The 20,345-nt window shown below is 37.2% G+C and overlaps 3 protein-coding genes and 3 non-coding genes across 6 annotated transcripts in view; 1 reads left to right on the forward strand and 5 right to left on the reverse strand.

Moving 5' to 3' along the window:
• Nucleotides 1-20,345, reverse strand: part of LOC103874503 — a 524,448-nt gene that overhangs the window by 438,659 nt on the left and 65,444 nt on the right. The gene's annotated exons all lie outside the window — the stretch shown is intronic.
• Nucleotides 46-209, reverse strand: LOC117126294. The gene has a single exon (XR_004448869.1). It is a non-coding gene; the product is annotated as a U1 spliceosomal RNA (small nuclear RNA).
• Nucleotides 961-1,112, reverse strand: LOC117126358. The gene has a single exon (XR_004448927.1). It is a non-coding gene; the product is annotated as a U4 spliceosomal RNA (small nuclear RNA).
• On the reverse strand, nt 2,102-2,265 carry LOC117126316. Its single transcript, XR_004448891.1, has one exon. It is a non-coding gene; the product is annotated as a U1 spliceosomal RNA (small nuclear RNA).
• LOC103874497 (kinesin-like protein KIN-14G) lies at nt 5,218-11,577 on the forward strand. The gene is made up of 19 exons (XM_009152922.3): nt 5,218-6,480; nt 6,699-6,865; nt 7,006-7,140; nt 7,217-7,441; nt 7,527-7,598; nt 7,809-7,877; nt 8,000-8,200; nt 8,343-8,424; nt 8,519-8,614; nt 8,727-8,903; nt 8,997-9,103; nt 9,232-9,410; nt 9,503-9,664; nt 9,746-9,999; nt 10,120-10,283; nt 10,393-10,602; nt 10,680-10,897; nt 10,998-11,198; nt 11,287-11,577. The coding sequence occupies exons 1-19, from the start codon at nt 6,351-6,353 to the stop codon at nt 11,399-11,401; spliced, it is 2,964 nt and encodes a 987-aa protein (XP_009151170.2). The 5' UTR covers nt 5,218-6,350; the 3' UTR covers nt 11,402-11,577.
• Nucleotides 11,961-18,461, reverse strand: LOC103874498 (topless-related protein 3). Its single transcript, XM_033273702.1, is given in 25 exon segments — nt 11,961-12,374; nt 12,514-12,677; nt 12,782-12,964; nt 13,064-13,159; nt 13,294-13,422; nt 13,521-13,700; nt 13,804-13,914; nt 14,004-14,135; nt 14,272-14,346; nt 14,436-14,609; nt 14,678-14,912; nt 15,028-15,155; nt 15,502-15,594; nt 15,673-15,768; nt 15,857-15,954; nt 15,957-16,071; nt 16,187-16,296; nt 16,382-16,520; nt 16,599-16,702; nt 16,792-16,933; nt 17,019-17,193; nt 17,298-17,456; nt 17,547-17,660; nt 17,770-17,949; nt 18,204-18,461. Coding segments are annotated over 25 exon segments (3,408 nt in total). The 5' UTR covers nt 18,284-18,461; the 3' UTR covers nt 11,961-12,178.

Genomic DNA, 20,345 nt, shown 5'->3' on the forward strand with positions numbered 1-20,345 from the left:
AAGCACACTTTACAGCTAACAATGATTAAGGACTGATACTAGATGGTAGGAGCCGCGCGAACGCAGGCTCCCTCTGCCACAAATAATGACACAGGCTCTCCCGCTTGGGGAGACCTTAGGCTAAGCGCCCCTCCTTAAAGTGCAATGGAGGTCACTAGCCTAGGCCACTCATCTTCTTGATCATGAGTTGACCCTGTCCAGGTAAGTGATTTGTATGCTAACTCTACTTCTCTTCTTATACTCTCCTTCGCGAGTCATTCTTTCTACGCGTAACCGATGTGGGACTATCTGTTAGCAAGTTTCACGCTCTGACACAGTTTTTTCTTTACGACAATATACATGGGCTGGTACTATAGGCTCAGTTATCACGTGTTTGAGCATTTCTGGACAATCACAACTTCGTTATCGCACGTATTTTAGTCATCCTTTATTTCGTATTGTTGTGGATCCAAAATTTATTTTCGATCAATAAAATCTCACATATTATTTGGTTTTGATGAGCCTTCATGAAATTTATAGCTGATCCCTTTGTTACCAAACAACTTATAAGTTATAGCTATTGCCTCTTGTGACCTGAATTTTCTTTTTTGAAAATAAAAATTGCAGGTTTGCGTGCTCTGATGATTCATGTCTTGACTGGTCTAGGTCTACTATTGAAAATCAATCTCTTTCAGCTGAAGTATAAACAGAGAAACATTCAAATATTCCAGTAACTCTCTACTATTGTCAGATCATTCAGCGACTTGGAAAAATGGAACAACAACAAAATGTATGTTTTTTATCAGTTAATAGCACTTAGTTATGTTCTTAAGATTCAGTATAGCTTCGTACGGATTGGTGTTTTTGTATTAAAGCGCTTTGCGAGTACATTATAAAACATCATTTTCACTTTAAACAAAGATGCCGACAAATGTCTTTAATATAGGCTAAGAAACAAAACTTGTACTGTGAAGATTGTAGGCCTTTACCCCGAAGGGAGTCCTTCCAGAAATTCTCAAAGACCTAGGTCAAGCCTAGAAACAATGAGGGGGTTTGGAAATAGTTTTCAACCAGCAATAGACGCGCCTCGGTTAGTACCTCATTAGCTGCGTCATTGCCCCAAGCGCAAAGATGAGATTCAACCAGTGGCGGAACTAGATATTAATTTTACATGGGTCATTTATTCATATTATACTAACTAAAAAGGTATGTGTGAGGTTTGAACACAAGACATGGGGGTCATAGGGGAGGATTTTTACCAAATCATCACGAGAACATGAATGTTTATCAGCCTATAAGTTAAGTTTTATAAATTTCATGTGGGTCAGATGACCCCCCTCAGGTCAGGGTGGCTCCCCCACTGGATTCAACAATCGAACACCTCTTTCTTTTATAGTCTAGACAAAACTAACCTACTTGATATGCACTTCCGATGTGGGAGCGTGGATTTTTCCGACCAAATCAGTTATTATCTTTCTGCATAAAGAATTAATATTTACCAAAGTTTTCGTTATACAAGGGAATTACAACACGGTTGTGTGACAGATTGATAAAAAGTTTAAAATCTAACAATGGATGGTAACGGCTACCAGCATTGTGTGTATGATTACTTATTGAAGACTATTTGTTGTTGTTCGAATCAGTATTATACTTCTTAACGAGTAAAGAAGCAAGGAGAACAGACTATAATAGCTCCACTTAGAGAATCTCTTGCACAGACTCACACAAAAAGATGATAAATACTCCCTCCGTTTTTTAATATAAGTCGTTTTATAGCTATGCACGTAGATTAAGAAAACCATTAATTTCTTATATTTTCTAAACAAAAACATCATTAATTATTTACCTAAGCACAATTCAACCAATAGAAAAATATAAGATATATTACCATTGGTCATACAACATTAATTATTAATAAATTTTACATAGAAAACCGAAAACGACATATAATTTGGCACAAAAAAATTTCTTTAAAACGACTTATAATAAAAAACGGAGGGAGTAGTATACTTGAAGAAGCTTATGCTTATGTACATGGATTAGGATGATTATTACAACGAAAGCCGCTTTCTTTTTTTATATTTTTCCAAGAAAAATTAAATTATTGACACTGCAATGGATGGTAGGAGCCGCGCGAACGCAGGCTCCCTCTGCCACAAATAATGACGCGGGCTCTCCCACTTGGGGAGACCTTAAGCTAAGCGCCCCTCCTCAGAGTGCAATGGAGGTCACTAGCCTAGGCCACTCATCTTCATGTTCATGAGTTGACCCCGTCCAGGTAAGTGATTTTATTGTTCACTCCACTTCTCTTCTTATACTCTCCATCACGGTCCTTCTTTCTAGCTGTAAGCGATGTGGGACAATTCACACGCTCGCTGCAAGCTTGAAACGGCAAAATGGTTTTGGGTATTATTGCAATCATGGGCTACATGCTACAGGCCCATTTAAGTGAATAAGCAGCAAACCCAAAAACATCTAATCGATCAAACCACTAATGCTCTTGTTTCTTGAAGTGAGAATGACCTGAAAGAGCCAATGGATGGAACATCTAATATCACTTCAAAGACATGTTAGATATAGATACTTGCATTGAGACTTCCACTAAATCCTCCCACCCAACATTATGAAGAAAGGAAAGACAGTATATTGCCATACCATTAACTAGAAAATTCAGACAATTGTATAGATTTGGGGGCTAGTCTTAGTCTTAGAGATCATAGATATTATATATATGGACTGGTGTAAGGCCTCATATATTGTTCAGATTCATAAGTGATTCACCATATTTTTTTGTCAACTACTCATTCTATTAAATCAAACTTTACTGGATAGTAAAATAATACACCTCGTACTCTACTTAGCTAAGGGAGACATTGCTAACCTAGAGAAATAAACTATTAAACTATACTAAACATCTAAAATAATCATGCAAATTACAGAAAAATTAGTCTTGAAGAAAATGCCAGCTAGTCCAGTGAAATCTCAATCATATCTACCACTAACTAGACTATAATCTATCCAGTTTTTTTAAAAAAACTATATGCATGAATAAAAATCAGTTTTGCTTGAAAACAGATATACAAAAGTACAAAAAGTCAGTGCTTATTAGTAATCGCCTGGTGTATTAGTCCTAACGTCTCAGCATTTCGTTTTTTCTTGGTGAAAAATGTTTTCTTAATATTTTTTTTTGGAAATGATGTATGCATAATATATTAAAACAAGATAATGGACTTTCATATAATTTTACTGTGTACATGTTATCATAAACATTTCCCATCCAATCAGCTTTTAAAGGCTGCGGGGTGGACTCACATCTAAGATATTGCGTGTTTTGAAATTTTCCTTAACCATTATCTAAGAATTAGGAACCATAAGAAGAAAGAAATTAAAACCCAAACTTACAATCCAAAAATCAATATCATATACTTAGTTGCTATCATCACAACAATCGCTGTTATGATTTGACAATGTTATACCACATATCTTCAAGGCCAAAGTGTTTAGGTCGGGAGGGACACTAGACCTTGTTTGCTATTTTAAATGTTCCAAAGTATACACTTGAGGACCCCGCTCCAAAGCCCTCACAAATCAAAAGTGTTGTTCAAGTACATCAAATCATATCATGGAACCTCTTTTGTCGTGTTCCGTCGACAGGATTAATTATCTATTAATTATGTTAATTGTTCAGCATATTTGTTATTATCTATTTTTGGGCAGACAATTGCTATTATGTTGATCTCTTTTTTTTTGCACCAATATGTTGATCTCAATATCAATTCAATCCGTTTTTTTTTCCACCAAATTCAATCGATTTATTTCACATTTTAAGAACTGGTTGTTGGATTAATATCCTAAATCAGTTATATATGCTCCACAACTTTAAAGTTCATCATTGATAAGATTATGTATGTGTGGAGTTTATACGAGGATCGTTGATGCATCATGTCACTCCATTAAGCTCAATATAATACATTTTGTTGAAAAGAGTATCTATGTATTATAGTATACAAGTCATCTGTGAAAAGAAAAACGACTGAAAGTGATGTTTGGTCTGTGTTTCCTACTGATTAGGAAGCAAATGAAATGATTTATTACACTTGACGCTTGACAGTTTAAACAATCTATTAATTAAGCTCCCCTCGAGAAAGCTAATAACCGTCTTAATAACTAGTCTTAATGTTACTAGATTATGATAATGGTCACAGTTAGCCATTAATTATTAGGATCCATTGAATTGGACCACCGTAGCGCATACACGCGTCGTACCATACACAATACTAATCTACATGCATATATTATCAAAAGAACTATCCAAGCAAAGTTATACTTTTACAGGTTGGTGTGTTTAGCAAAGGGGTCCTGTTCACTTCTCAAAGTATTTTTAATTATTATAAATTCTGACTATTTAAATACAATTAGTGTAGTAGGGTTAGATTTGTAGATCATGAAAACAATGTGGAGGTTCAGAAATTGATGTGTGCTTTTTGATCCGGAACTTGCGTGCCTAATCCTCACTTTAGCCAGCATGTGTTCTGGGCTACTTTTTAAAGTGGGCCATTCAATTTTCGGCCCATGTATTTATTTAATCCTTAATTGATTAAGCTAAACCATTACGATTTTTACCACGTAGACAGTGGATCGGAACATGCGCGCCTTTTTTGGATCGGATCCCAAGCTACGTCCGGTTTGAATAATAGGAAAACGGCGTTCAGGACATCATCATTTTTTTTCTCCCTTACCCGTTTGAAAATGAATATCCGAATTTAACAAGAAATTTCTGATTTTCAGCATGTTCATCAAATAAAAATTCAGGATATATATAGCAATAAAATATACTTCCCATTTGCAAAATCACTAAAAAGATTTTATGATCTGAAATGGCCTACATTGGAGGATATATATTACTGCTTTTAATATACTTTCAACAGTTAATGCTTACCTATATAAATGTGTAAATGCATTAGACAGTATTTTACAGTCAGACATTCAAACATATCAAAAAGACATTAAAAGCAAAACAACGCAGCCATAGCAGTATATTCACATTCACATACACCAGTTGTAAAAATAATCACTTAATTAACTCAGATGCACCTATAGCAATATTTATGTAACATCAATTTTATCGGTGTGAAGTTCGCATGTGTACTAAATTTACAAGCTAAATATATATATTGATCGATCTCCATAGTTAGCTTAAATCGATGATATTACAATTAAATATGTAATATTAAAGAAATGCAAACTAATGATTTTAAGAATTAAAATTGTAAATTTTTCTGATGTGACAATAAATATTTTTGCTGTGAGATTTTGACCATAGATTTGAAAATATTTAATGATGTGCATATGAGTTTTCTAAATCTAAAATAAGTATTTAGATATATTTGTTTCTACAGCAAAAACAATAGAAAAGAAAATTTGTAGTTTTAGAAAATATTTATAAAACATTATTAGAAAAATTGACTTTAGAAATTATTTTGGCTTACATCACTTTTAAAACAATTTACCAATCAACACCTACACAACCATAACCATGTAGTAGAATTAGAACATTAAATTCTCCATAAAAAAAACAGGACATAAAGTCATAAACTATTCTATAGGAAACAATACATATAGAGAGAATTATCCATCTAAGTTGAACCTTTAAGACAATTAAGAGAAGATCTTGAACTAAGTAAGGGTAATTGATTGAAGAAATAAATAAGAAATAGAATCAGAAACTAGATATTGACAGCACACCAGCATAACTAATGGAAGTTAACATATCATTTGATTTGATTTATCCAGCAGTATTTAGTGCTGTTTATTCAATGAGTGTTAAAATGATAGAGAAAGAGGTAACTTGTAATAAAATAAAATGTATTAAATAGAATTGTATATGATATTATTTATACATTTATAATTTTATCTCCATTAATAGTAGTACCCTAACAATTTTCAAAAATTCCAATATACTATATACTTTCAATAAAATATATCTACAATAATGTAGTCGCCTAATGTTTGAAATGGAAGAAAAAAATAGCCAAGAAAGAAAGAAAGAAACCGAAGCGGGAGGTTTGGGGGATAGGTTCGGAGGGTGTAGCGCCTCTTTCTCCCCGTCCGCTAGATTTTTATTTTTATTTTATTTTTTAATAAAAAAGAAAGCGAGAAAAAAGGGGTGAGAAAGTGTGAGCGAGAAAGTGAGGGAAAATTTACATTTCAAAAGAGAGAGAGAGAGCCCCCTTCTCTTCTCTTCTCTTCCTCCGTAGCGATCCTTTTTATATAAACCGCAATTTTCTCTCTTCCTCACATCGATTCTCCTCCCTTAAACAAACAGCAACCATCCCCATTCTCACGAAAATTATCCATCGCTTCGAAAGCAGATGGCGTCGGCATCGGAGATGAATGATCTTTCGTTTTCAGTAGTATCCATCGTGGAAGATGTTCTTCAACAGCATAGCAGCCGATCAAGCGACGTTGGGCTGTTGGTTCCCCGGAGAGTCGAGGAATCTTGTGAGTTTCTCACCGACCTTATCCTGTTTTCGTTAGATCCTTCATCGTCCAATTTTGTTATTTGCTGAATTTTCTGGAGAATAGGATCTATCTGGTTAAATTCGTTGATTCATAATAACTTTTAGAGAGATCCTCTAGGCGCACATTCTCTTCAGGGCTATGTTATCATCGAAATTTTAAGTATCTATGTTGCTGCTTATGAATCTTTGTTTGTGTAGCTCTAAGGAGATACGAAGCTGCCGGATGGCTTAGAGAAATGATCGGAGTTTCTGGCGGTAGAGATTTCCCCGCGGAGCCTTCTGAAGAGGATTTTAGGCTTGGTTTGCGAAGCGGGATCGTGCTTTGCAATGTTCTTAACAAAGTTAGTCCTGGATCCGTCTCAAAGGTATATAACTTCTTCACATCTTGTAAAACAACTGTATCATAGATGGAATTTGGGGGTTATAGATGATAGGATAGCTTAGATCGCTCTACTTTGAAAGATTGTGTTGATTTGTGTGGAGGATTAAAAGCATCTTCTTACAGGTTGTTGAAGCGCCTGATGATGTTGCAGATGGAGCTGCACTCTGTGCTTTTCAGTACTTTGAAAACATCCGGAATTTTCTTGTTGCTGTAGAGGAGTTGGGGTTGCCATCGTTTGAAGCTTCTGACATGGAGAAGGTATAAAATAGTGAAGTCTTGAAAGAAGATACAGAGCTTTCCATCACTGATTTGTTGTACTTTATATATGTTTCAGGGAGGGAAGTCTATAAGGATAGTGAACTGCATACTTGCACTTAAATCTTACAGCGAGTGGAAACTGAAGGGTGGAACTGGTCCGTTTAGGTATGGATCCAACATGAAGAATAATTTTGGATCCAGGAAACCATTTCTCAGAAAAAGCTCAGAGCCCTTCATGAGCTCCATGTCAAGAACTCATCCATCGACTGATCAACCTGCGTGTTCTGATGTTGGGCAAGAAGTGAGTGAAAAAGTGGAAATGTTTGTTTCTATGGCATAGTTGTGGTGGTGGTTGTTGACAAAAGTTTATCTGTTTTGCATTGCAGGGTGATTCTAGATCTATCAACGCGCTAGTTCGCTCGTTTATTTCTGAAAGAAAGCATGAAGATATTCCAACTGTAAGAACTCTGCTTTTAGTTTATTTCTGTTGTCTTTGTTGATTGAAAGCTTTCTTCTTGGCATTCATCTGTTTAAGCTTCTTTGGAGATTAAACTGATCTGATCTCTATCAGGACGTAGGCTCCCCGCAACTTTTAGCAAGACTAGTAGACACTATTTTAAAAATTCTTATTGGAAATTCTGATTTCTTTTCTACTTCAATCTGCTCAGGTTGTAGAGTCTGTGTTGCACAAAGTTATGGAAGAAATCCAGCAGCGGTTGTCAATCCAAAATGAAATGGTGAGGGCAAGTGAGGTCAATCATGATGTTATTTTCTTTGGAGTGGAAAAAAATTCTGTTAGACAATGCTTTTTATCTGGCTCGTTGATGCTATGAAACTGGCTTTTCATTTTTATTTTCAGATGAAATCAAGTTCAAAGCATATTCCAGAAGATGATTCATCCTGCGAGACAGTGGTACAGTCTCAGCAGAGTGACATAAGACAACATGAGGAAGCAGAAGACAATAGTCCCTCACAGGTCGTAGAAGAAAAGATTCAAAGAGTAAATTCTGAACACTACGAAGAACAGGAAATTCTTCTAAATCAACAAAAGCACATTCAGGTAACACTTCCATTGTGTTGCAACTTTATGGCGTAGGGGGATTTAACACCATATTGTGAAAATGGATTCTTTTTGTATCATCTATTCTCAGTATAGCAATCACAAGTTAGAAGGAGCTTAAGCTTTGTTTAAATGCCTACAGGAATTGAAGCAAACTTTATACACTACGAAAACGGGAATGAAACTACTGCAGAAGAAGTATCAAGAAGACTTTCTTCACCTAGGTGTCAACTCAGTTCATGTTCTTGCTATGTCCTTGTTCAGGCCTCAAGTTTATTTAGTGAAAACATAACGTGTCATCGTTTTGGGCTGTCACAGGCACGCATTTGAATGGTTTAGCTTACGCGGCTACGGGATACAAAAGAGTTCTTGAAGAAAACCGAAAATTGTACAACCTAGTGCAGGACTTAAAAGGTAACTTCACAGAACAAAATGATTTGTGTCAGTCAAACTTGAAGGATCTTAAATCAGTTCCTTTTAGTCCTTTTATTTGCGTAAAGACCACCCCACACTTGGTAATTCTTAGGAAACATACGGGTGTACTGTCGGGTTAGGCCATTCATGCCCGGCCAACCAACTAGTTTGAGTACCGTGGAAAACATAGAAGAAGGGACTATCACGATCAGAGTGCCATCGAAGTATGGGAAAGAAGGACACAAACCATTCATGTTCAACAAAGTCTTTGGTCCTTCCGCAACACAAGGTTATAGAAGGCCTTAATTTTATGGTCCTATAATGTTTATTTGAGTCTGTTTATCTGTGAATAACATTAGTGAATGAATCCTTGGTTCTTCAGAGGAAGTATTTTCAGACATGCAGCCTTTGGTACGGTCGGTTCTTGATGGCTACAATGTCTGCATCTTTGCTTACGGCCAAACCGGGTCCGGGAAAACTTTTACCATGGTAAGAGCTGCTACTATACTTGTCGTGCGATCATTCGTAGATGATTAGATTGTTGTTGATTCAATATGCTATGGAGTTTTTGGAATCTTTGTACAACACTAAATTCCTAAATTTCCGAACTATTCTAGTCAGGGCCCAAGGAACTGACTGAAGAAAGCCTAGGTGTGAACTACAGGGCACTAGCAGACCTGTTTCTCTTATCGGATCAAAGAAAAGACATGACCAGCTACGAAATCTCGGTGCAGATGCTTGAAATTTACAACGAGCAAGTCAGAGATCTACTTGCCACAGATGCCCAAACTAAAAGATATCCTTTCGATTAACAATAGTTTTACTGCCTCTTCATCTTTCAAGAAATATGAGATATTTTGATTTTGTTGATCCTTAACTCTTGATTACGTTGGAAATCAGAAACAACTCTCACAATGGAATTAACGTTCCGGAAGCAAATCTTGTGCCTGTCTCATCGAGGGCTGACGTTATACAGCTGATGGATGTGGGACAAATGAACCGTGCAGTGAGCTCTACAGCCATGAATGACAGAAGTAGTCGATCTCACAGGTTTGGTTTTCCTTCTATTTCTTTCTTGCGTACTCCGTTGCATACCTTGTTCTAACCCAAGTTTCTTTATATATTTGGCAGCTGTGTCACTGTTCATGTTCAAGGCAGAGACCTCACATCTGGGGCTATCCTCCATGGTTCTATGCATCTGGTTGATCTTGCAGGAAGCGAGAGAGTGGACAAGTCCGAGGTGACTGGAGACAGGCTGAAGGAGGCTCAACACATCAACAAGTCCCTTTCGGCTCTTGGAGATGTTATCTCTTCGCTTTCCCAGAAGAATGCTCATGTGCCTTACAGAAACAGTAAACTCACCCAGCTGCTGCAGGACTCCCTCGGTAAAATTCTCAAAACCCTCATAACTCGTTGCATTTGTGTATGTATGTATACTCGCATTCGAATCTTATACAAAACATATACTTATTTTCATCCCAACTTCTGTTTGTATGTTATATCAGGAGGATCAGCCAAGACGCTTATGTTTGTCCACGTTAGTCCAGAAGCTGAAACTGTTGGAGAAACTATTAGCACTCTGAAGTTTGCTGAACGAGTAGGGAGTGTTGAGCTAGGCGCTGCTCGTGTGAACAAAGATAACTCAGAGGTCAAGGAGCTTAAAGAACAGGTCTTTAAATCATACACTGCGACCATACTTGCATACCTATTTGCTGTTTTCGTTCACCTTGGACATTAGTATCGTGTCACTAATCTGATCATGTTCCCGTGGGTTTCAGATTGCTAATCTTAAAATGGCTCTAGCGAGGAAAGGAAATGGTAATGGTAATGGTAATGGTAACGAGGCACAACCAACCGCTCCACCACAAAACCAGAGAATATCGAGAAGAAGATCACTTGAAACTCCTATCTTTCGACCCAAACTTCCTACCATGGGGAACGCACCAAGCAACCTTAAGCCCCAAGTTATGGATCTAAGTGGACCAGAGGTATGTATGCTTTGTTTCCTCCAGGATCGAACAAAGTTGCTCAACAATTCATGACATTTGTGTTATATTATATGCAGGCTTTTAGTGATACTGCATCTTCAAGAAGACACAGCTTAGATCTCCATGAGCTAATGAAATCTTCTATTCCGTCTTGGCCGAGGCAAACTCTCGACACAAACGAAGAGGATAGAGAGTTTAAGTCAGGGGAGTGGATAGATAAACACACAGAGTTGAATCAAGATGATAACTTACTTTCCCCGGATAAATTCTACCAGTCAATAAATCCTCAACAACTGTATGTTACTTACATTCCACTTAGCCAAAAACCATTTTCCTACTTTATATCTTTTTATCTAGACCTTATTGTTGATCTCTAACATCTTTTCAAATGACAGAAACGGTGGGAAACAAGACTTCGAAGTACAGAGTATTACAGATAACGAATCTGATGGCGTAGCAAGCGACTGCTCAGATTCTGATTTGATGTGGCGACTGAACGTTCAAGTGAATGTTCCCAGAGTTTCTAATAAACAAAGTTCAGCAAACCCCAAACCAAAGAAAATTAAGCCAAAAACTACCAAAGTCTCAGAAACCAGGTAATACATCTATAATTTGTTATTCACTCTTTGTAGTATTTTTTCTGTTGTTAATTTTTTGAGGAACATTTGTCTTTTCTTGTGGCAGAAGTTTAATCCCATCGCTGATCCCAGCACCAAGCAAGAGACCTCCTAACACCGTGAGCTCGCAGCCGCAGCGACCAACCAGAGATGGAAGACGCAGACTGAGTTTAGGCAAGTGAACATGTTTTCACCAGTTTTTGTAAAGAGTTATATCAATGAGACGAGAAAAAAAAAGATTTGTTTTTGTATATTGTGAGCAGGCTTCTGTTTGTTCAAAAGACAAAATCTCAAATTTGCTGTTTTGAGTGTGTACAAAGAATCATTCCTTTTATACAATCTTCTTTTGGTTTTCTCACTTATGTGTATCATCCATATATAATTTGATTTTGTTTAACCAAGTGAAAAGGGGAGACGGAGTTATCAAAAAAAGTTCTTGTGATTTATCAAAAGCATATATCACAGGAATTTGCAGATAGATTTAACAAAAAATTTCTTAAAGATAGATTTTCTGATGTTTTCATACATTAAAAAGACATGAAATTTCATCATAATTGTATTTTTTTGTGTGTTTATCAGTATTTAATAACTTTAAACCAATAATTGTTCATACTCAATTCATTTTTTAAAAGTTAACAATTTATTATTATAAATAAATTAAAAAAATTATAAAACAAAAGAAATTTATGAAATTTCTGTTCATCGAAAACTTTTATTTTAACAAAACGAAGGGAGTAGCAGTTTTGAGATTTGCAAATAGTTATACAAACTTTATATCTTACCAATTTCAATATCTTAACAATCTTGAAACTAAGGCTACATTTTTGAAGATCTAAAAGCACTGCCTTAAACCTAAATAAAAATCAACCCTAACTTAGCAACCAACCTGAAGTAACAATATGGAAAGATTTGAGGTTCATAACATGGATAATATATAAATCATAGAAGTTTGTTCATCTTTATAACTGTTATGGAGTTTGGTTGCTTGTAGTGGATGGTGAAGTGTTGATGGCTTCAGAGGGTGGAACCATCCCCCACTTGCCTTCAGCCTCGGTCGGTTCTATCACCTTAACTGACCCGTCATTCAAACCGACCGCAAACTGGTTTGGCTCTTGCGGGTGAGCGGCCACAACTAAAGGAGACAAACCTTGGTTCCTGTCACACCAAAGAGAGTTAATACAGAGAACCAATGTCATGTTTCAAAGTCTTTTCAAGTCAAATAAGAAGATTCAAGAAGGAATCCTACACTGATTTAAGTCTAAAAAGCTAATGAAACGCTGGATAAAGCACTTACACTTGAGGCAAGTAGGCGGATGGAGAGATACGGCATCTTAATCCAAGTGTGTCTGCGTCGAACACTCCAATGTTACCATCACGGAAAGTGGTGTAGATCAACTGGCTGTTACATGCATACACTGCTGAAGTTATATGAGAAGACAACGAGTCTTGAGGAATCCACTGAGACATGGAAACAACAAAACATAAGTCCCTACAAAACTCAGAACAAATAATTAATCTTGCATTTCCATATATGGATTTAGAGAGATGATCTCATATTATACCTGTCGGATACATTCCATCTTGGAGGCATCTAATATCGCTAGCTGTGTCTCGTGGACTGCAAGGATACGGATCTGATCCACATGAAACTGAACACGCGTGTCTCCAACGGCGACTTTTCCTGCTGGCATTGGTATTACAACGGATTTTCTCTTCTCCCATGTGTCAATGCTCCAAAAGCATATCTAAGAGAAGACAAGAGTTAGCATCTTCCTTAATCAGATAATCGAACGGGTTAAGATATTTTTACTACAGGACAACAACAAGACGTAGCATAAACAGACCAGTGCATCAGCAGCAGATGAAACCAAGATACTGAGGGTTGTAGAAAATGCCAAGCCAGTGATGCGTTTCAGGTGACCCTTTAGCTTTGACTTGACCTGATGAAACACAAATGGAAGTGGAGTGAGGTCGTTCATATAGTTTAAAGGAAATATCTAGCAAGGAAGAAATCAATTGTGAAGCTATAACAACCATTGACAAGTTTTAATGGTTGGCACTATCGACTACTTACCTCATCCACTCGGACATTATAGATGTGAATGGTGGAGTCCTCCATTCCAACGGCAATGATGTTGTTGTCCTGAGGATGGAACGCCAAAAATGATGATGGCGGTGGAGGTGGCATGAATGTTGTCATCACCTATAAAGCCAACAGGTTTCTTTATATATTAGAACAACCAAAAGAGTTTTCTAGTAATCCTTTAAGGAATATATATATATATATATATATATATATACCTTAAAAGTCATCATGTTGAACAAGGAGACTTTTCCTCCAGCAGCCGACATGACATACGAGTCGTTCTTAGAGAGAGCGATGCATGGGTTGGCCTCTTCAAGGTTTACACCAGAGACATCGTTGGTCATGAGAAGACCACTGTTTGGTTGCCAATGCTGAGGAACAGCAGCAGCAGTTGCCTGCATGATGATAAACGGTACTTAAACAAAACAGCACACATAATGCATTGATCTCTCTCTCTCTCTCTCTCTCTCTCTCTGTCTAGCCCTATTTTATGGTTACCTTTCCACTAGGGTTTTGCTCATTGCGAACCCACTTCCAGAGCCTCTGAATACCGTTAAAACCAAGTGCCAAGATTCCAGCGCCGGAGTTCGTATACAGCAGCCGAACGACCTGATAAGCCATGCAACGGGAGAAACATAAGCCTGTTTTTTTCTTTAAATATATAAAAACATATTTCTGGTAAAGTTAATTGCGCAAACCTTTGTGGAAGAACCGGTATCAGGTAAAGTGGCCTGGCGACACTGGGCAGGGTCCAAGATTTCAGCTAACTGCCAAGGTCTTGGATTGTCTGCTAAGTCATCTACTCTTGGCTTTGGGGGATCAACTCCATTCTTGACGGTTTGCCACAACAAAAAAAACATTAGCTATGATTTTAACACAAATGGACTGTAATTTCATTTTCTCAACAGTTAAATGGTGATTAATAAAAATGGCTAAGAGAAAATAACATTTAATGTATGATTTTACCAGCATTGGTGAGGGTCTAACAGGAGAGCCTAGTTCAACTTTACAGCTGACAGATGCAACAGGAGCACCGGGAACCTAACAGAATATCAAAAATGTGTAAACGACGAGGCAGCTTGCTATGTAAATAAAGGAAATATATACACCACAAAGTTTGGAAACGTTACAGCAGCTTTAGTTAAAGAAGAATCGGCTGGAGTCCTCATCCTTTCAAAAGCTGAGGCTTCCATGGCTCTCAGAGATCGGAAACCGGCTTGGTTTGCTAGGATCTTAAATCCGTTGTCTGCCGTCGTAACGGCTAGAAGGTTTCCTTCCCTGTTAAATCTCAAACGAGGAAGAGCCTGAAGTTTGAAACAAGTTAGCATCCAGACGAAGCAAAAGGGAAAGGGAAAGAATCTGTGGGACTAACCGGAAGTCCACCCTCAGCATCAGTGCTAGTCAGGACATTGATGTTGTCCATATCCCAGAACTTGATTTGCGCATCTTCGCCAACAGCAAGAAAGTGGTTCTTTGAGGTATCAAACTGAACCATACCTGCCAACTTTTTCTGAAACCCAAGATAGGTCCTTTTAATTGATCCTTCGCTTTCGTTCCACTCAACTAGGAAAACATCTCCATCTTTGCTCGTTCCACAAGAGAACAATCTGTAGAAGAAAGTACATTTTCCAACTTAAAACATTTTAGAAACTAGGTAAGAAGAATTAAGAATGACTTGATAAGCCGTGAGAGGAATTTTTTAAAATGAATTTCAGAACGTACCTGGTACCATCAGCGCTATAAAGCATTGTAGTACACCATTTACCGGGAGCATCATAGTCAACTCTGGAACCCATATTATCATAAAGCCACGCCTTTATTTTCCCATCTATGGCCGTCGAAAATATGAACTGAAATCCAAAATAAGAACATGATATATTTTGGAAAAGAGCAGAATCTACTGTATGATTTATATGTCATCTACTTCTAGGGTGCAACTAGAATGCAATTTTATGGAATAAAATCTTCATGAATGCTTAATTCCATTACATTTCATTCCAGGAAAAACAACAACATTTCTTTGAAAAATCTTCCACGTTAAAAAAAGTATTGAAATAAGTGGAATGCTAAGAGTCTATTCCATTAAATTTTATTAATTATTATTCCATCTATTCCTTTTACTAGTTATAGTTACAGCCCTAAGTGTTTGAAACAGACGATAAAACAGTATCATAGATAGATGAGATAGTACCACACCTGAATGTTCTCTTTGTGATGAGGGCAAATGGAATAAACAGGAGCTTCGTGACCTTCAAAGGTAAAATGCTTCCGACCTGAAACGTCCCATACCTGTTCCACACATCAATCAAGTTAAGACAGCTGCAGTAAAGACGTCTAACAAGGACACGCTGTGATTCATTTTATCACCTTGATTAGCTGATCATCTCCGCAAGTAACTACACACAACTGCCTGTTTGGATTAGCGAAAGCCAAGTCGTTCACAGCACCCACATGGGCATCAACCTGTGAGAAAAAAACGTGATATAATCTAAGTTTAATGGGATATTATTACATCGCATTGCTTATCGTATGGATCAAAACGTATGCTCACCTCAGCATGCTGGCGAAGCTCGTTAGGTCCAGAGAAAGCATACAAGTGAATAAGATGCTTCGCATATGCAACCCCTGCAACAAAAGAGACTGAGACTGAGACCAGAGACCAATTAAAATCCCACAAAGCATGATATGGAACTTACCAATGAAATTTCCATCTGGACTCCATGCAACGCGGATGACAGACATTGGTGTTTCTTTAGCTATCAAAGCCTGAATGAGTCCCAAAAAATGATAAGTATAAGATTCTTGCACAGCCAAAAGTTGAAATCAAGACTGTTAGATCAAACACATAAAACTACAAAATTTAATAGCAGTAAAGACAAACCTGCAACGGAGGTGAGCAATTAGCCATATCCCATATTTTGAATGGCCTTGAAACCAGCTTCTCTCTAGCAGCTAGTTCCCATAACGCGATTTCTCCGGTGGCAGATCCGACTGGTGGTAACTCAAATGGTCATCAGAAAGCCAAAAGAAAAAAAACAAATTAAAAAAATGGTTTAGAAGTTTCAAACCACCATACCAAGAAGTAGCGTATTTTGCATAGGGTGAAACTCCATGCTTGTCACAGTGGACCCTTGATGCAACGCTAGAGCCGCCTTTAACGGCAAGTCTTCCAGCGACACTGGAGGAGCATGCTGCCTAGGTGCAGGATATGTCACCTGCAAAATAAATAATGGTTACAAAATGCAAGAACCATACAAACAACTTTCCATAAAAAGAAAAAAAAATTGTGTTACCTCTTCTACAGATGGGGCAGGGCGGAGACGCTTCATTAGTTCATGTTCCGGATTCTGATAATCAACTACACCTGGAGTTGCTGGTGGTCGCTTCAAGATTGACACTTTATTGGAAGAAAGGTAATTAGTATTAGAAGGAAACAGAACAGGTAGCTGCTGAAAAGTCCAGAAGAAAGAAATGTCACAAACCAACCTTGATTCTGAGGCATAGGAATAGACGCAGGAGTAACAGCAGCAGCTTGGACAGTAGAAGCACCAGAGGCAGCAGCAGCCATCCAACTAGCTAAAGCGCCAGCATTAGCAGCGGCAGCAACAGCAGCACCAGGAGGAAAGGGCTAACACATATTCAAATATTTAAGATGTTCTTAAGATTCAAAAAAAAACATGAATAAAGCAGAGTCAAACATTGAGGTTTCTTACAGCATGAGCTCCAAGGGACGGAAAAGCTGTTGGCTTTGTCAAAGTTGTAATTGGCTGATTGAGCTGTGAAGGCGCCAGAGGACCGTTCGGAACTGCGCATGTGTGGTCTGTGAATAGAGTTTTAATATCTGGGTTGGGCCTAGGATTCTTGCACAACTGGTGCTGCCAATTAAGGCTGCAAAGGAGAACATGTACACAATAAAATCCCAAGGCATGCAAAACTAGCCAGTAACATATAATACTATGGACGTGATGAGAAAAGAAACACAAGGAACTCACCTTTGATTAATCAGAGTCCGCAGTCTCGAAGATCTCAAAGTGGGGAACGTCAACTTGTCACGGAAAAGAGGATTTGCTTCAATTAGTTTTTTCAGTTCGCCTAACATTATGGTCCGAGCAGTTTTAGTGTCTCCATATTTGGAAAGCTGCTCATTTTCCCTGCATTTGATAGATAATAAAATTCCTGAATATTATTATTGATTATCACACCCTCATTCACATTCCTATTGATTGTGCAAAGTCTCGTACCTGAAGTTGTGCAAAGTCAAAAGTTGAGTAATCTCTTTGTATAGCTCCTCGTTGAAAGTGGAGAAGACTCTCAAGTCCTGCACCAATATCTCAACTGCTTTTGCCTTATCTTGCCTGCACAAAGAAACAAAAGAAAGAATGATATCTCTACCACACACTCTGAAACCACCAAACAAGAAGTAAAAACAAGATAAGGCATAATAGATTTATTTGATATACATACTTATCAAGAGCCTCGAGATACTTCTGCTTCCTAATCTCAAAGAAAATCTTCATGGAGTATCTGTTATCATCAAGCTTGGTGAACCCAGACAAGTACTTCTCGACCTCATCCCACTCTCCCGCAAGCACTTTCTCGTCAAAGTACTTGGTATTGAAGAAGAATCCAGATTCTTTCTCCAGCCTGCAAGATATAAAAAGATCACTTACCAAATCAGGAAAAAACCCTTTTCCTTACCAAACATCAAAAACCAGACACAAGTATTGTCTTGTCTGATTCAAATCCAAATTAATTTTATAATTTTAATTAATTCAATTACAAGAAATAATAATTTTAATTACGAAACTGCAGAGGTTTATATACTAATCAATCTTTACACAGAGTAATTAAATATAAAATCAAAGCAACAATCTCACATAACTATATAATATACGAACCTGTGCACAGACTCTTTGAATTTCTCTTCATCGAGAAACTGGAGTATAAGGAACACCAGCTCTCTGCTCAACGACGACATTATTCGACGCTCTGAATCTCAAATCTGACGTCAGAACCACGCAAACGGCACACGATTACGTACGAATCCGAGAGCTCTGAAAGATCGAAGATTTCTAGGGTTTTGAGAGAGAGAGAGAGCTTGAAAATGGAGAGAGGAGGAGAATAAATAAAAGGAGGAGAGAAGAGAGAAAGAGAAACTTGACCTCGCTTGCTTTCTTGGACGCCTTCTTCTTATACCTGCAGAGAAAGGTCTTCCATTATCTTACCTACTTATCAGATATAAGCGGAGTAAGCCTCGGTGATATGTAAGTGTGCTTATATGATAAGTGCAATAGCGTATCGAGAAATGGATTGATAGGTGGGGTATGAGATTGAGTGGCGGATTCGAAAACAAAATTCAAATGGGGTGAATATTCTGTGCACACGTCCGTTGTGGTCCCCACGTTTCTCTTTCTTGTGATGTCGCTCTCAGATTTCGATGCGCTCTTGTTGTTGTTTTTTTTCTTTCTTTTTGGCTTTTTTTGATTTTCTTTCTTCTACTTACCTTTTTAAACTCCTAGAACGTGTCAGTTACTACACGGAATACAATACGATTATTTTAAGGCTATGTTTTGAGTATCCTTCATGGGCCTTGAGAGTTTTGGGTAACTTTAGTGGGCTACGCCTAAGAAGCCTTGCTTATATAAGTTGGGTTGGACAGTTACAAGCCTTGAATCCAGATAGCGTTGCGTTTGTGACATTCATTTTGAAAGTTGAAAAGCATTTTTTGGTCGCAGCTATCATGAGTTGATCCATAAAACTCAGTGTTTGATTGAGTTTATAAGCTGAAAAAAAGAACATTTCAATATAACACATGTTGATAAAACGGGAACATTCTAGTGAACCCAAGTGTGGAGTTTCTGTTCTTTACTGCTAATTGTTAATTCTTATTTAATAGGCTTGACATAATTTGGTTTAGTTTCATTTCCTTGTAAATAAATTTCTTGAATTTGTGATCCCTTTTGCTTGCTAGGACCAGAGATCCTAAAACAGCAAATCTAAATAGACGATGACTCCAACCTTTACACATGATATGGTTATAAAAATATGACCAGTAGAGAACATATGCGGTAGAATCTATACTAAACTGGAATAGTGGAACAAAAATGAACTTGTATTAATTTGCACGTATACTGTATGATACTATTTTGAAGTTTTATATGGACCATAATATTTGAGGTGACACACGACATAGATTCGTATTCTTTCTTTGGGAAGACAATGAACTCATCTTTGCATTTGATGTCATCATATGAACAAAATCTGCAGATTCGATGTAGTCCAACACCAATAAAATGTGATCATCTTCATCATAAGTTTTCCCTGTATAAAATCCCCAAACTCTTCACATATGTTTTAAAAATCAATCAATGTTATATCATACGAAAATAAACTCGTACGTCTCCGATCCATATCACCATGTTTGTATTACGTATATATTTTTCTACGCTTTACAGTTCCAGTTAAGGTTTACAGTTTCGTTATATATCTTAATTATTTTAAAATCTATATCACTTGTTGATATTTTTTTGTTTAAAGATTTATTCAAACTCTCTCTTCTTGATTTATACGAATGTATACAAATCTGGACGTGAAGACACTTCTTTTCTATATTGTTGGTCTGATTGTAAGAACACCAAGTTGCATGAAACATGATTTTTAATATGATAAAACATATATATTTTACGTGACTGGTATTTAAAATAGAGGATAAAGGCTTACAGGGATATAAAAATCTTGGTCCATCGGTCCTACCCAAGCCAATGGTCAACAAAATAAAGTCAACGAAGTAGAAGAACGTGAGAAGGGAGAATCTCGACAACTTGTAAATGCAGGTTAGTCTTTCACCTTTGTCGTTATCTTATTTTATTCTAGGCTCAAGTCGGGTAGCTCTTATCCTGGCCAGGTATATCACAGCCAACAAATCTACATTCTATACCATCATTTAATATTGGCTTTTATCTAAAAAAATTTAAAATGTTTATAAACTAATAAACTATATAGTATAGTCACTATACATATTATAACTACACGAAAATATT

This window comes from Brassica rapa, chromosome A06 (genome assembly GCF_000309985.2).
Source record: "Brassica rapa cultivar Chiifu-401-42 chromosome A06, CAAS_Brap_v3.01, whole genome shotgun sequence".
Taxonomy (NCBI): domain Eukaryota; kingdom Viridiplantae; phylum Streptophyta; class Magnoliopsida; order Brassicales; family Brassicaceae; genus Brassica; species Brassica rapa.